This window comes from Vipera ursinii, assembly GCF_947247035.1.
Source record: "Vipera ursinii genome assembly, chromosome: 2".
Classification (NCBI taxonomy): domain Eukaryota; kingdom Metazoa; phylum Chordata; class Lepidosauria; order Squamata; family Viperidae; genus Vipera; species Vipera ursinii.
This window is the reverse complement of record NC_139513.1, coordinates 57057697-57071418: the sequence shown is the minus strand read 5'-3', so window position 1 is coordinate 57071418 and position 13722 is coordinate 57057697. Positions and strand designations below refer to the sequence as shown.

At 37.5% G+C, this 13722-nt stretch overlaps 1 protein-coding gene across 4 annotated transcripts in view; it reads right to left on the bottom strand.

Annotated features, from left to right (window-relative positions):
• Nucleotides 1-4586: 4586 nt before the first annotated feature.
• Nucleotides 4587-13722, bottom strand: part of TASOR (transcription activation suppressor) — a 45761-nt gene continuing 36625 nt past the window's right edge. For 3 of the 4 annotated variants that reach the window (XM_083352658.1, XM_083352660.1, XM_083352659.1), the window contains 7 exons: nt 10118-11067; nt 9216-9338; nt 8676-8835; nt 7029-7137; nt 6521-6699; nt 6276-6431; nt 4587-5683 (listed from right to left, as the gene is read on the bottom strand). In XM_083352658.1, coding sequence (XP_083208784.1) covers nt 5121-5683; nt 6276-6431; nt 6521-6699; nt 7029-7137; nt 8676-8835; nt 9216-9338; nt 10118-11067 — 2240 coding nt within the window. In that variant the 3' untranslated portion in view covers nt 4587-5120. Of the gene's footprint in view, nt 5958-6275; nt 6432-6520; nt 6700-7028; nt 7138-8675; nt 8836-9215; nt 9339-10117; nt 11068-13722 lie in introns of all 4 variants that reach the window. The other variant, XM_083352661.1, reaches the window with a different exon arrangement.

Sequence of the window (13722 nt, the reverse complement as noted above, 5' to 3'; positions counted from 1 at the left end):
GTTGCACATTCTTAACTCAGAAATTGCCTGTATATTGCCAATGTCTAAGGACTACCTGCAATTGTTTCTAAATTTGATCTAAAAACGACTAAAATAAAACAAACCCACTCTTGCTTGATTCAGAAATTAAGAAACAATAAGATTTTTAAGATTTTCTTCAGATGGCTTGCAGCTTGCATTCAAGAATTTTACTGACAGAAAGCCAGTTTGGTCTCGTCAGTTTTGGGCAACAAGCCTCTCGGTCAATTCCTGTCACAATCAAATGGATCAACACTAAGTTCATCTAAGAGAGTGGACCCTCCTCCACTTGCGTGAAAACGCTAGGAATAAAACAAATTCTGTGGAACTAGTCATTTAGTTTACTTTACAAACCTGCGTGCTAAATACAAATTTAAAAATCAGTCATTTGGACAGAGTTCAAAATCTGTAAACTAAACTTTTAATACAGAATACTTCATTTTAACTATAGCCAACGGAGAAAAAATATCTGGTATTCAGAAGCTACTAGTATTTCAGCATACTTTCACAGCACTATTGCGTGTATACATTCCTTCTTTAAAAACCAGATTTTAACTAACCCATCTTTGATTGATCACATGCCATAAGTGTTGACTCCTAGCATCCACATATATATTTATCTTAGCACAGATTTACAAGAGGCTAAAAAGAGGGGAAATGATGCCAACGTTTCTGCAAAATACCGTATATACTTGAGTATAAGCCGAATTTTTCAGCCCACTTTTTGGGCTGAAAAATCCACTTCGGCTTATACTCCAGTGAACAAAAAAAAAAGAACTTACCGAGGACTTGCGCGTGGCCGAGCTACTTTGCCTGACGCTGCTGGGGGCGCGTCTCGGCCGGGGCCTTGCAGGATCCGGCCCGGGCGCCTCTGCTCGCCCTCAGCAGCACCTGGCCCGGAATCACATGCGAAACAAGCCCGGCAGAGGAGCCGGAGCGGCGAGCAAAGACGCCCGCCCGGATCCTGCAAGGCCCCGGCAGAGACGCGCCCCCAGCAACGGAGCCGCTCCGGCTCCTCGGCCGGGCTTGTTTTGCATGTGAGCTACTTTGCCTGACGCTGAGAAGACCCGCTTGGGCACTCGGGTTGGTGTCAGTCTCCGCAGGCCCTTCTCGTTTCCAGGAACGTCAAGCGCGCTTGGCTCCCCACCCCCACGGCAGGGCAGGGCAGGGCAGAGACTTGCTCGCCCTTCTGACGGCCCTGAAGAGAAACGAAGGGCTTGCAAACTCCCCGCGAGAAGCTGGGCGAAGTGCGCAGCTGGGCGAGTGTGTGCCTGCGCGCGTATTTACGAAAGAAATGCTCCGAGAGTTCTTCTTTCTCCGCCCCCTTGGGGGGAACTCTAGCTCGGGCTCGCTCACACGCAATTCTCTCACTCTCTCTCTCTCCGCCGTGGCGATGGTGGGGCGCCAAGGTAACCTGAGAACGCGGCAGGGAAGAGACATATTTAACTACCCTGTTCCCTGCTTTCCGTGTGGCAGACCCGTATGTGCCAGCTCTCGGGTCTCTGGGGACTGGCGGCTGATTAGGCTGGGCCTTCGGCCGTCCGGAGCTGAGGCGGCGGTGGCGGAATCTGATGCCGAGGCAGCGGAAAAGAGTTTCTCAAAAGCCCCGAGGGCTCCCGAGGAAGGCATTGGGGAGGAGGAGCTCTGCACCTTGGAGACACGATGGAGCCGCTGTGACGGTTACTCCAGAGAGAGTTGCACGAAGCCAAGGCGTCTCTCTTCCTCCTCCTCACCGTTTGCTTTTCTTCGTGCTTTTTATTCCTCTGCGGAACTCTGCTGCTGGATTTTTCAGCAACTGCTGTAGCCGCGCTTCTCTTCTCGGCTCCGAAAATAGGGATTTCTACTCTCTTCTTGGGAGAGGAGCCGGAGCGGCGAGCTCCTCTGCCGGGCTTCTTTGCATGTGAGCTACTTTGCCTGACGCATCTCTAATGACTTCAACTTCGGGTGCTAGTTAGAATTTATATCCAGATTGCCTCTCAATTTACACACCCAGAGCCAGAAATGGCATTTTATCCCAGCAAAGTGATCAAGAAGAGAGGTCTGCTGAGGGCGAGCAGAGGCGCCCGGGCCGGATCCTGCAAGGCCCCGGCCGAGACGCGACCCCAGCAGCGTCAGGCAAAGTAGCTCACATGCAAAACAAGCCCGGCAGAGGAGCCGGAGCAGCTCCGCTGCTGGGGGCGCGTCTCGGCCGGGCCTTGCAGGATCTGGGCGGGGCGCCTCTGCTCGCCGCTCCGGCTCCTCTGCCGGGCTTGTTTCGCATGTGATTCCGGGTCAGGTGCTGCTGAGGGCGAGCAGAGGCGCCCGGGCCGGATCCTGCAAGGCCCCGGCCGAGACGCGACCCCAGCAGCGTCAGGCAAAGTAGCTCACATGCAAAACAAGCCCGGCAGAGGAGCCGGAGCGGCTCCATTGCTGGGGGCGCGTCTCGGCCGGGGCCTTGCAGGATCCAGGCGGGCGTCTTTGCTCGCCGCTCCGGCTCCTCTGCCAGGCTTGTTTCGCGTGCGAGCTACTTTGCCGGCCGCTGCTGAGGGAAGATCTCTGGAACAGGGTAGTTAAATATGGCTCTTCCCTGCCACGTTCTCAGGTTACCTTGGCGCCCCACCATCGCCACGGCGGAGAGAGAGAATTGCGCGCGAGCGAGCCCGAGCTAGAGTTCCCCCCAAGGGGGCGGAGAAAGAACTCGGAGCGTTTCTTTCGTAAATATGCGAGCAGGCAAGTCTCTGCCCTGCCCTGCCCTGCCGTGGGGGTGGGGAGCCAAGCATCAGGCAAAGTAGCTCACATGCAAAACAAGCCCGGCAGAGGAGCCGGAGCAGCTCCACTGCTGGGGGCGCGTCTCGGCCGGGCCTTGCAGGATCTGGGCCGGGCGCCTCTGCTCGCCGCTCCGGCTCCTCTGCCAGGCTTGTTTCGCGTGCGAGCTACTTTGCTGGCTGCTGCTGAGGGAAGATCTCTGGAGAGGAACATAAGGTGAGCTGCTGCATTTCCCAGCCTCGGCTTATACTCGAGTCAATAACTTTTTCCATTTTTGGGGGGGTAAAATTAGGGGTCTCGGCTTATATTCGAGTCGGCTTATACTCAAGTATATACGTAATATTAAACGCATAAACATAATTTAAACAATTGTTATCAGGTTAAGGAGTGATAAGAAAAATCAATAAAAGTACTTAAATATTTCTGGTAGGAACTATAATATTCATGAGGGAATATGCCCAAGAATCTCCTCAGATCTAAATTTCTAGTTGCAATGCTTTTATACAATTGGTAAAGTGACATTGCAGATGTTTAACTGCAACAGTCTAGTTACCGATATCAATATATTGGTAGTCATTTACAGCCTAATGTTAAACTTACTTTCTCAAGAGATTAAAGTAGCCGCATAATTTCTCCCTTACTGCCACATCTTTTAACATATTTATAAGGCTGATGTCAAGTTACACATTCAGCATGAATTGGAACTGGTTTGTTTATTTATATTTGGCCATCTATTTTAAACACAACTCTCGGCAGCTCACAACAATAAAACCCAATAACTAAAAAATTATAAACCATAAAACCATAAGCTCAAAATACTTTTAAGGTTTTCTAATTTTAGTATAATTATCTAATCACTATCTCACTGGGTTTATCATATTTAAATATGTTTCAAGTTAAGATTCTTACATATTAGAAGTGGCTACATCTGACAAAAAAAATGAACCTATCAGAATTAACCAGAATCATACTGCTTTGTGACTTATAACATGATCAGAGCTTCATCTGATACTTAAGAGTCTTCAAAGAGCAGGATCGATGTATCTTCTTGATATCTCTAGGTATTTTTTTTAACCACAGAATTACCTAAATATTCTCCAGATATCATGGTAATCATTTTGTGAGTGAATACAATACACCAAAAAGACTGAAATGTGCTCACCATTTAAAACGCATGGGAACTCCTGCTTTAAAGCTTTAAATTATTTATGCTCTCTATATCTATTCCTGCTTTCCAATCAAATATATAGCAAAAATAGTATATTTTAGCCCATTTTATTTTCTATTATATTTGACTTTAGGTGCCATTTATGGCAGATCAATTCAAAATTAATTCTTCCATGTTATGCATTAATTGCTTGGTTCTATATTATAACAGATAACTAAATGCTGTAGATTTCTTGATGGATTTTATATGCAGTTAACAGCAAAGCACGTTCATATTCATAAAGTCTAAGATATAATGACAGCATTTTATTGTTATGAAATGTTTTAATAAAAAAATTCCAAATTCAGGGATACAAGAGTATATTATGACAGTAACTCCACACAGAGCTATTCTTAACTTCCTTGATGTCAATGAAGCCAGTTTGTCCACATATACATTGCAAGTTTTTTAATCAGAAATAACTTGATTTAGTATTACTATGCTGATAAAAAAGAGCTCTGAACTTGGAATACTAATCAGAGTATTACGTACTTTTAGTAAATGCATAACTTGATGGCAAGAGAAGTTAACTTGATTGATAATGATAATTATCTTGGCTGCATCTATTTCATGGAAACAGATGACACAACAAAATGCAACTTGCTACTAAGTCCTCTCTGGACAAATTCTTTTATTCATTTCAAAACAAACTGCACCCTACTGTTTATTCTAACTTAGGTATGTAACCAAAAATCCAGGATAATTGATGAAGTAACTAGAGTTGACTTTAAAGCTATAGAAAGATTTTATACAAAACATTCACATATGTACATAATAGCTATTATAAAGGAAAAGTGGTTTGAATGTCCTTTTACACTTTACATTAAAAATGATCCCTTCCCTCTTTCACATATGGTTCAGGCAAACATTCAAATTACATAAGTTAGAATCTTAATTACACGTGAACTACAAAATGTAAAACTTAGAAGTGCCAATAAACAAGTTCATTCAAGTACAATATATGTTAAAAATATATAGATTTATTTCAAACTTCAGGTGCTTTATCTGATACAGACCATTCATGATTTAAATAAACATGAAAACATCTGAGATAAGAGACAAGAAATGTTTAGATCAGAGACTAGAAATACTTAATTCACTTTTTTTCTAAAGTCCGCAGTAAATATTTAAAAAAAAGACATTTCTTTGCTCAATTCTGTTTGGGAAATGGCCTCAAAGAATCACAATTGATATCCCAATTATTGGATGAAGATGAAGAATGGTCCATATCCATGTTCTGACTATAAGCAGTCAGAAAGCAATTTCCACTTTCCTGTTTTTGACTGGCAGACATAGGGTATGTTGTTCCCAAAAACGTCTGATGAGTGAGAACGTTAAAATGACTGAATTGATGAGGCACACTTAATTGTCTATTGTACATCTGAAAGCTGAGAGGAATTTGTTCTTCTGAATTAGTTCTCTCCTCTTCAGGACAGTAGGTAGTTGAAACAGGAGTAACTGGCTGTATATCTTGCATGTCAATTTTAGAAGTCTTTTCTGTCAGAGAGTAGTGTTCTTCTTCAGAAGATAGCAGTCCATCACTTTGAGACTTTTGCCTAGAGTCTGTTCCGTGTGGTCCTTTGGTCTCTGTCTGAAAATCTTCCAAATGGGAATCACAGTTTGAGGCATCATTGCAAACTTCTATTTGTGATGCTTCATCCCCTGAATCCAGAGACATGTCCTCCTCATCCTTTTCATCGTTTTCTACAAGAACTACATTAAGAAGAGAAAAATCCTACTCTATTGAAATAGAAAGCTTATCTAAAAATACTATGCACTACTCACACCGTTTTAGGCTTCAGGTCTCAAAGTCGCATATCATTTAAGGCTGGTCTTCTGTCATTTTTGTTCACTTACTCAACACACATATAACCCTCTTGTGAACGTCCGGATATTCCGATGCTAAAAGCTTCTGCGAAATGTGTTCATGCTTACTGTTGGGAAATCCCAACTTCCAGCTCCAAAGGATTTAATGTCAAAACAGCATCTAAAGTTATACAGTAGGTCAGAATTTTGTATGAAAATTACTCATCACAATTACTGACACCCTCACTCACTGCTTGTTTTCTACACTTCAGTTCTGCCATCTTTATCCTAACCCTTTTATATTTCATGGAATTTCTTGAATACTCTTATCAGACCAATTTCATATTGATGTACAACACTACATCTCTCTTATTTTTACAATGTGTTCTACAGTTTAGAAATATTATTCTTTACTTATACTGAAGCATACATACACTAGATTCCTTGTTTCAAGTAATCTTGCTTGCTACATGTGAGAGAAATTAAACTATATTATTACCTGGTTGTTTTTCATAATCAGTGGGAGAAGGCAGGCTTTCTTCTGTAACTGAGTTGTGGCAGCCAACTAAACTTTTGTAGTTGTGCATAAAGGAACTGACAGTAGTAACTACTATTCCATTATCAGCATAACTTGCAAAGGTTGACACATTCTTTTCTAAGTAAAGAGGGGAAAATGTTCATTATATAATAATGTGTTTGTGGAGATATATATAAATATATATGAAAATCATAATTATTTTCTACCTGTCAAAAAGACCACATGCCTTTGCTGAATATTCTGATATTGAAGTCTTATGAGACACTCTAATTCTGGAGGACTTCGTGTTTGAGAATCGCAGCTATGGTAAGCCAGAATCTCAACCATGTGTTTCTTTTGATAAGCACTCAAAAGTGCTAGCAAGTTCATGGCATTTTTATTTGTTCTATTGGAAGAAAAACAATGTATAATCTGCATTTATATAATACAAGCATTGTGGACAAAATTACCAAACTGTTTTCTAATTTTCTACAGAAAAAGCAAAAATTAGACCAAAGACATAAAACAAATGCAGGCTATTAAATGAAAGCATGGTTTTGAAGTATACAAAAAAATAACGTTTTGCATTTTTACCTTAAAAGGAGTTTTAAAAATTAAAATAAAGAACAATGTTCTCACAATAATTGGGAAATGGAGAAAGACTGGTATAGCTACTACCAGACCAATTTCAAGTTATATTTTTAATACAGTAATTCTTGCATACCTAATACATACCTTACAAGCTCCTTTAATTTTTTCTGTATTTTACAGTGAATTTTCCATTGCCACTTTTCATCTGGAGTACTCAACTCTCCAAGGAACTTCAGAAACTCATTAAGTTTATCTAATTTTGAAAACAGAACATAAACCCTAGCTTATATTATTTTAAACAGGAATTAGATAAATTTGTAGAAGACACACAGCACAATGCTTGAGCACAGCTTTTATTAGTAGCATGTTGCTAGAACAACTCCAGGAGAAAATTACTTACTTCAAATAACAATCATGATAGAAAAAATGGCTTTCATTTGGAAAAGTTAATCTTAATTTTTAAAAATTAAATTTATTTTTTTTAATTTATAAATTTAAAATACATTTATTTATTTTTAAATTTATGAGTCTCCCCATTATGTTAACTTTAATTGTGAGGTTTACTGTATCAATAAGCTAATTTTACAAATTTTTCAAAACAAAAAATTGAAAAGGAAATGAAGTAACTATTAAAATTTATAACCAAACAATTTGATTAGATGTTTTATGCACAATACATTTCTCCTGTAAACATAGTTTATTAGAATATAGAAACTGTTTAAAAGTTACTCAGTTTATTGAACTGGCAAATTCTAATTTTCTATATTAAGGTTCTTTTATCGCTTTCTGGAAGATACTATAACTAAAGTATTTTTAAAAAAGATTAATATTCCCCATTATTTGTTTTCTTCTTTCTCTGTTCTCCTGCATCCAACTTTTATGCTAAATTTTCATAACAGCATACTATTGCCAACATTAGCACCTGTGATTAATATAAATCAGTATGTGATGGATTGATCTGAGCATGTGAATCTCTAGTAACTGCTATAATTATTACTGATCTACATTTAAGTACAAGACACTGAAGCTAATTACAGGTAGTCCTCAACTTACGATTATTTATTTAAGGACTGTTCAAAGTTACAACAGCACTGAAAAAAGTGACTTATAACCTACCCTCAATTATGACTGTCATACCACTCTCACAGTCACAGGATCACAATTCAGATGCTTAGTAACCGGGTTGCATTTATGATGGTTGCAGCATCCTGTGGTAGCAATTTGTGACCTTTGCAGGCATTTTCTGACAAGCAAAGTCAATGGGGAAAGTGGAATTCACTTAATGACTATAGTAAAAATGGTTATAAAATCGGATCATGTTACATGATGACTCAATAACCACATCATTTAACTACCAAAATTCAAGACCCAATATTGGTTGGTGGTTGAGGACTACCTGTAAAGTCACAGGAACAAGTAAATGATGGGCCCAAGGAATCAGGGATATTTCAACTGAGCAACAATAAAAAATAAAGTGGAAATGTATGTAGATTGAGGACATTTATTTCTTACTTCTGAACAGCACTTCCGCATGAGTTGTTTTACAAAAATTTTAATTGCTGAACAGTATTTTCTCTTACCAGTGAAAATTTTTAAAGTAACAAAGAATTTTTGCCCTAAAGAACAGAACTTCACAGTATTCCAACAAAATTCTCAAAGGGTTAGCATAAAGCAAAAAAATAGAACCCCAATTACAAACCCAACTTTGACTATACGAGCCCTTAGAAATTAATTATTAGGAACATAAATAATTTGTAGTCTGCCCTATGCTTTAGTGAACGTGAGTCTTACCAACACTGACAGATTCTGGGTTGAGAACAGATTCATCCGATACAATGAAGCCACCAGAAACAAACAAGTCATTGTAAGTACGATTTTTCACATCATCCAAACTTTCAACACCAGCAAAACTGACACATGAGAGTCTCTTCAAAGATACTAAACATGGTATCTATTTAAAAAAAAGCAAATAGAAACAAGATACTGGTACAATAAAATAAATTAGTAACAATAGCATTCCTTATTTATATTAATATCTTGCATTGATAACATATGGCTTACTAATCTCCTTACATTTTTAAGAATATATAAAATAGCAAAGTGTGTGCATAAAACAAAAAAAAATGATCTCCGCATGTGCCATTTCCTGCTCTTATCCTCACCCAACCATTTCTGCCCTAGACGATTACATTTTATATTGGGGTAGGGAGAGACCAATACAAATACAAATACACACACACACACACACCAAATTGAACATTTCAGTTTTGGCACAAATCCCCCCAACCGTTCCTTACATAGAATATTCAAGAATAAGTGCATTTCATTTACCGTATGAATTAGATGAGCAATGTCTTCATTTTGAATAATTACAAGCAATTTATCCAGTTCACCTCTTCTTCTCAAGAACTGCTCAGGATGGCACTCTGTATTACCTAATTTAGTAAGATACTCCTAAAGCAAGTACAGAAAATGTTAAAAGTAATACAATTGATATTAAACCTAAAAGGAACAATTCAAAAATGAAACTAAACCAAGTTAGCTACAATATTTTTTCACTGATCTTGCTTACCCACACTTTTAGAAAAATCTGTTTTAATACACTATTCTCTCTGCGCATTATTTTAAACTGAATTTTCCAGCCTACTGCATGCCTTGTAGCATGAAAGGCTAATGATATGAAGCAGTTCAGATGTTGGAGATGGACTAGGGAGACCAATTTTATAAATCTTCCTTTAGCCATAGAAATTCTCTTTGTTTGACCATTGCTCACTCTTGGCTCCCCCTACTTCAAAGATTTGCCGCTATGAGAATAAAAAGGAGAACCTTAAGTTCTTGGAGAAAGGTGGGATAAAATTCTAACAAATGCCAGATACACAGTGCACCAACAAAATACCCCTTCATTATGTAAAACATCTGTACAAGAGCTTTTTAAACTATTTGTTTTAAGCAACTACTATATACATACTGTACTTTACTGAAAAGATGGGAATTCTAAAATCTATGTGGCCCACGCTTTCTCTTTTGTTTCTCTCACTCCAGCAAACTATTAATTTGCAGATTTCCTGTCAATTTTTAAAATATATGGAAAAAATAGCTATTATTAGCTGTAAGCATCACTTCATTAACAAAACATTCGTGCAAAGACATAAATCTGGCTTACCCATGTGAAATGACAGCAATTTTCTGAAACAGATGCATACAACTGATATACACTCATGTACAAAGCTTACCTTTATTTCTTTGCAAAGCAGACTTTCTTGTTCTTCATGAATGTAGAATTTCAGTGTATTTTTTCGTACATCTTCAATAATTTTGAAAATGCTGTCGAACACTTCAGGTCTTAACTGGCTAATAAAACCAGCCAGAGCAGGTTGTGCTGCAATATCCGATTTATCTTCAGGCTTTGAGATCTTTTCTGATTTTGGCAAACAATCAACAGGAGATCCTTTTGGCTCAGCTGTTAACTTTCCTTCTACGTTAGCAATCACCGGCTTGTGTTCTTTTTCTATATCCCAAACCACTGACTGATTCTGCTCATTAATGACTACATCTCCCTCTACACTGCTGCATGGCGGCTCTGGAAAGTGTTCTTCAGAAACATTTGAGGAAGACACAGGCTTCTCCAGGGGCAAATTCAATTCACTACTGGTAACAGAATTATCAACTGGTCCAGTGGTTCCAGTAAAGGACACATTCTGAACACCATATGAACATGACAAAGCAACACTGTTGAGCTTTTCACTTAGTCTTTCTACATATTTATGGACAGCAATATCTGATGCTTGTAAACATATGAATTCAGAAAGTCTCATAATCCTTTCCTGGGCTGAAATGACAGGTTTTGATATTCCACTGACATACGTAATGTTCTTCTGCTGCAAAATTTCCTGAATCTTGTTGGTAAAGATGTTATACTCTTCTAATATGGCTGTTTCTATTATTCCACTTACTGAATGCTGACTTGATACATAATTATTTGTTTCATATTCACATTGTTCTTCAGATTTCACCTCTTGACCTGTGTGTGTTTTATCTTCTATTCTTTCTTTCTCTATGTCTGAAAAGGCACTGTATGCAAATTCATTATCAGAACTTCTTTGCTTGTTTATAACGCGGGGATCATGTTCACAAGCATCCTTTGATACTGAATAAGCAAACATTTCATCTGGAGACTTCAAGCCTATACAAGAAAAATTGGTAAATTACCTCTAAAGATACTGAAAATATGCACTGAATAAGTGTATTGTCAACATTAATGTATTCTGAGTGTCACTTTAATTGATACATACTGCAAAAAACATTCATTATTGTAAGCATATGTCAATATATTACTCAAAAAGTAGATGCTGGAATGTAAGTAACAGCACATTGGCTTGCAAAGTAGTTTCTGGATTACAGATTTTTCACATAAAATATTGCAGACATGCTTGAAATAAAACTGGATTTGTTTATGCTTTTGGCTCACCAGCAAATCTGCAAAAGTTATCGGTGCTATTGATGCCACTAAATAATATGCATTCAGCATAGATACATTCAAGAGTGGCAGCAGTCAATGCTTTCTCTACTAAAAAGCATTATATGAAAGCGCTCTCTCCTCCCCAAGATGGCTGCTGAAGGGACTCCCCCCCCCCACAAGGAATCTTGAAGATTGCAGCTCCTTGTGGGAGCAAGCCTGATCTCTTCCTAATGGCAGAATGTTTTTATAAGCATACCTGGGACTTATAACTTCACTTTTGAACTTTTGCTTTAGTTCTTTATCTTTAAATGTTAATTGGCTGGCTGGGTTCCTTCTGTTTTTTTCTGCTCTTTTTGATTTATTTGTCTGTTCTTATCAACTTCTGCTTTAGCGGCAAATGTCTTTGAATGATGAAAGTGTTTATATTTGAATGATGTATTATTGACTATTCACTGCAGGGAATATGCATTTTAGTAACCTGCAAAAAGTCTTAAGATCAAAATAGTCAGAAAATATCCTTTGTTCTTTTTGTGTATTCCCTGCTTTACTTATCTACTCCATTGAGCAACAACATATCAGATTAGAGAAAGAAGGAGGCGGCTGACATTTGGGGAAGTGGGGGGAAGAGACTGTCTAGCAATATGCAATTTTTTTCTAAAAGGTTTGATGAACTCATAAAGACCATAGAAAACATTCTGAAGAAACCAACTCTAAATACTTTAAAATCACAAAAGGAATTTATTTTCAAAGCAGTAAATATGGACTCAGAAACAACAGACTGAAAAGTATTCAGAAAACCATGGACACAGAAATAACAGTCAATTTTATAAAGTATTTGAAACATAAGACTGCAAAAATGTATTTTGGAACAGTATTTAAATAAAACAATTTGCTTTATAGATCAACTGTGTTCATAAGATGTCATGAAACAAGAGCAAGAAGGCCAAATTACTCAAGTAACATGAAGAAAGATGAATAATCCAGAGATGCAACCGAGTGCAGAAAGTTACAAGCTACTGAGATAATTGTACAAGTATTTGGCAATACAAAGGATTAAACTGTAATTTTAGAATATAAATCTGACACCAACAGTGTTTACTATTAAGATGATTTATAAGTCCTCCAGTACAATTAGAAGAAGAGTTGCAAGGAAATCAAGAGAACAAGTTTGATATCTCCACTTCAAAACTGAAATGGAAATGGACAATGCTTACATATTTCTTTTAAAAATCATATTGGAGAGTCTCTTGAGAAAAAGCTAAGTTTATATTTAACAGACATTTTGAAGAAGAAAATGATTTTACTGCATGAGGACAAGCTGGATGAAGTGACTTAAATTTAATTAGATGTTGGGTTAGGGTTATTGGTCTGATAGACATAATTAAAATACAATGTTTTGTGCTTATAAAGGGGGTTTAAAATGATTATTGAAATTCAATTTGGAAAGTATGCTCAAAAGGAAAGAAAATGAAATGATCTTTCTTTTTTAATGTATGACATTTGAGTAATTTCTAAATTTTGCAAACTATTATTAAAAGTGAATTTGAAAACATGTACGTTAAAACTAAGTTTAAAAAGATGCATTAGAAGATGAACCAAAATGGATTTGATTAACATGATGAGGTAAACTATTTTAAACAAAGATTTTATTTGGTCATGTTTCCATTGGAATATTGCTCTGGTTTTTATGCTTGAAATAGAAAAAAATTAAAATTCAGTTTGAAGATCATTATAAGCCAGCCTATAACTATACAATTATTAAATGTTAATGTAAAAAGTTGAAATTGTAAATGCATTAGTATGTTGGAAAGTGTCAGAAGTTTTCCTTATCTTGTACTTTCCCTTCCTTTTTAAAAAAATAGTAATTGATCTTTATTTTCATTGTATTTAATGCTGAATAAACCTTCATAAAACTATATTTTAAAAAAGACAATATATGGAGCTGTCCTTTGAGTCCCCTTGGTGAAACAGTGCAGGAACTATCAGGAACTAAATTTGTGTCTTCTCTGCCATGGTTTCTACCCTCTGGAATTGTATCCCCCCTTCCCCACCCAGAGATATGTATGGCTCCCACCCTGACATTTTGAAAGTCCATGAAAATCTGGTTGTTCTCCATGTTCTTAGGATAAATTGGTTATTGAGCTTTTGTAGTTTTTTGTTGTTGCACATGGTCTTCTCTTTTAGACTGCATATACATTCTATGCACAGCACATATATATACATACATACATACACATCTCACCTCTAAATTAAATAAATAAATAAAATCTATGGATGGGGTGGAAGCAAGAATATTTTACAAGAAAAGAAAGACATGGAAAAGTTAAAGGTATTGGTGTTTTAACTACTTTCTCTTTCTGTTTATTATAGTGTGCCTTT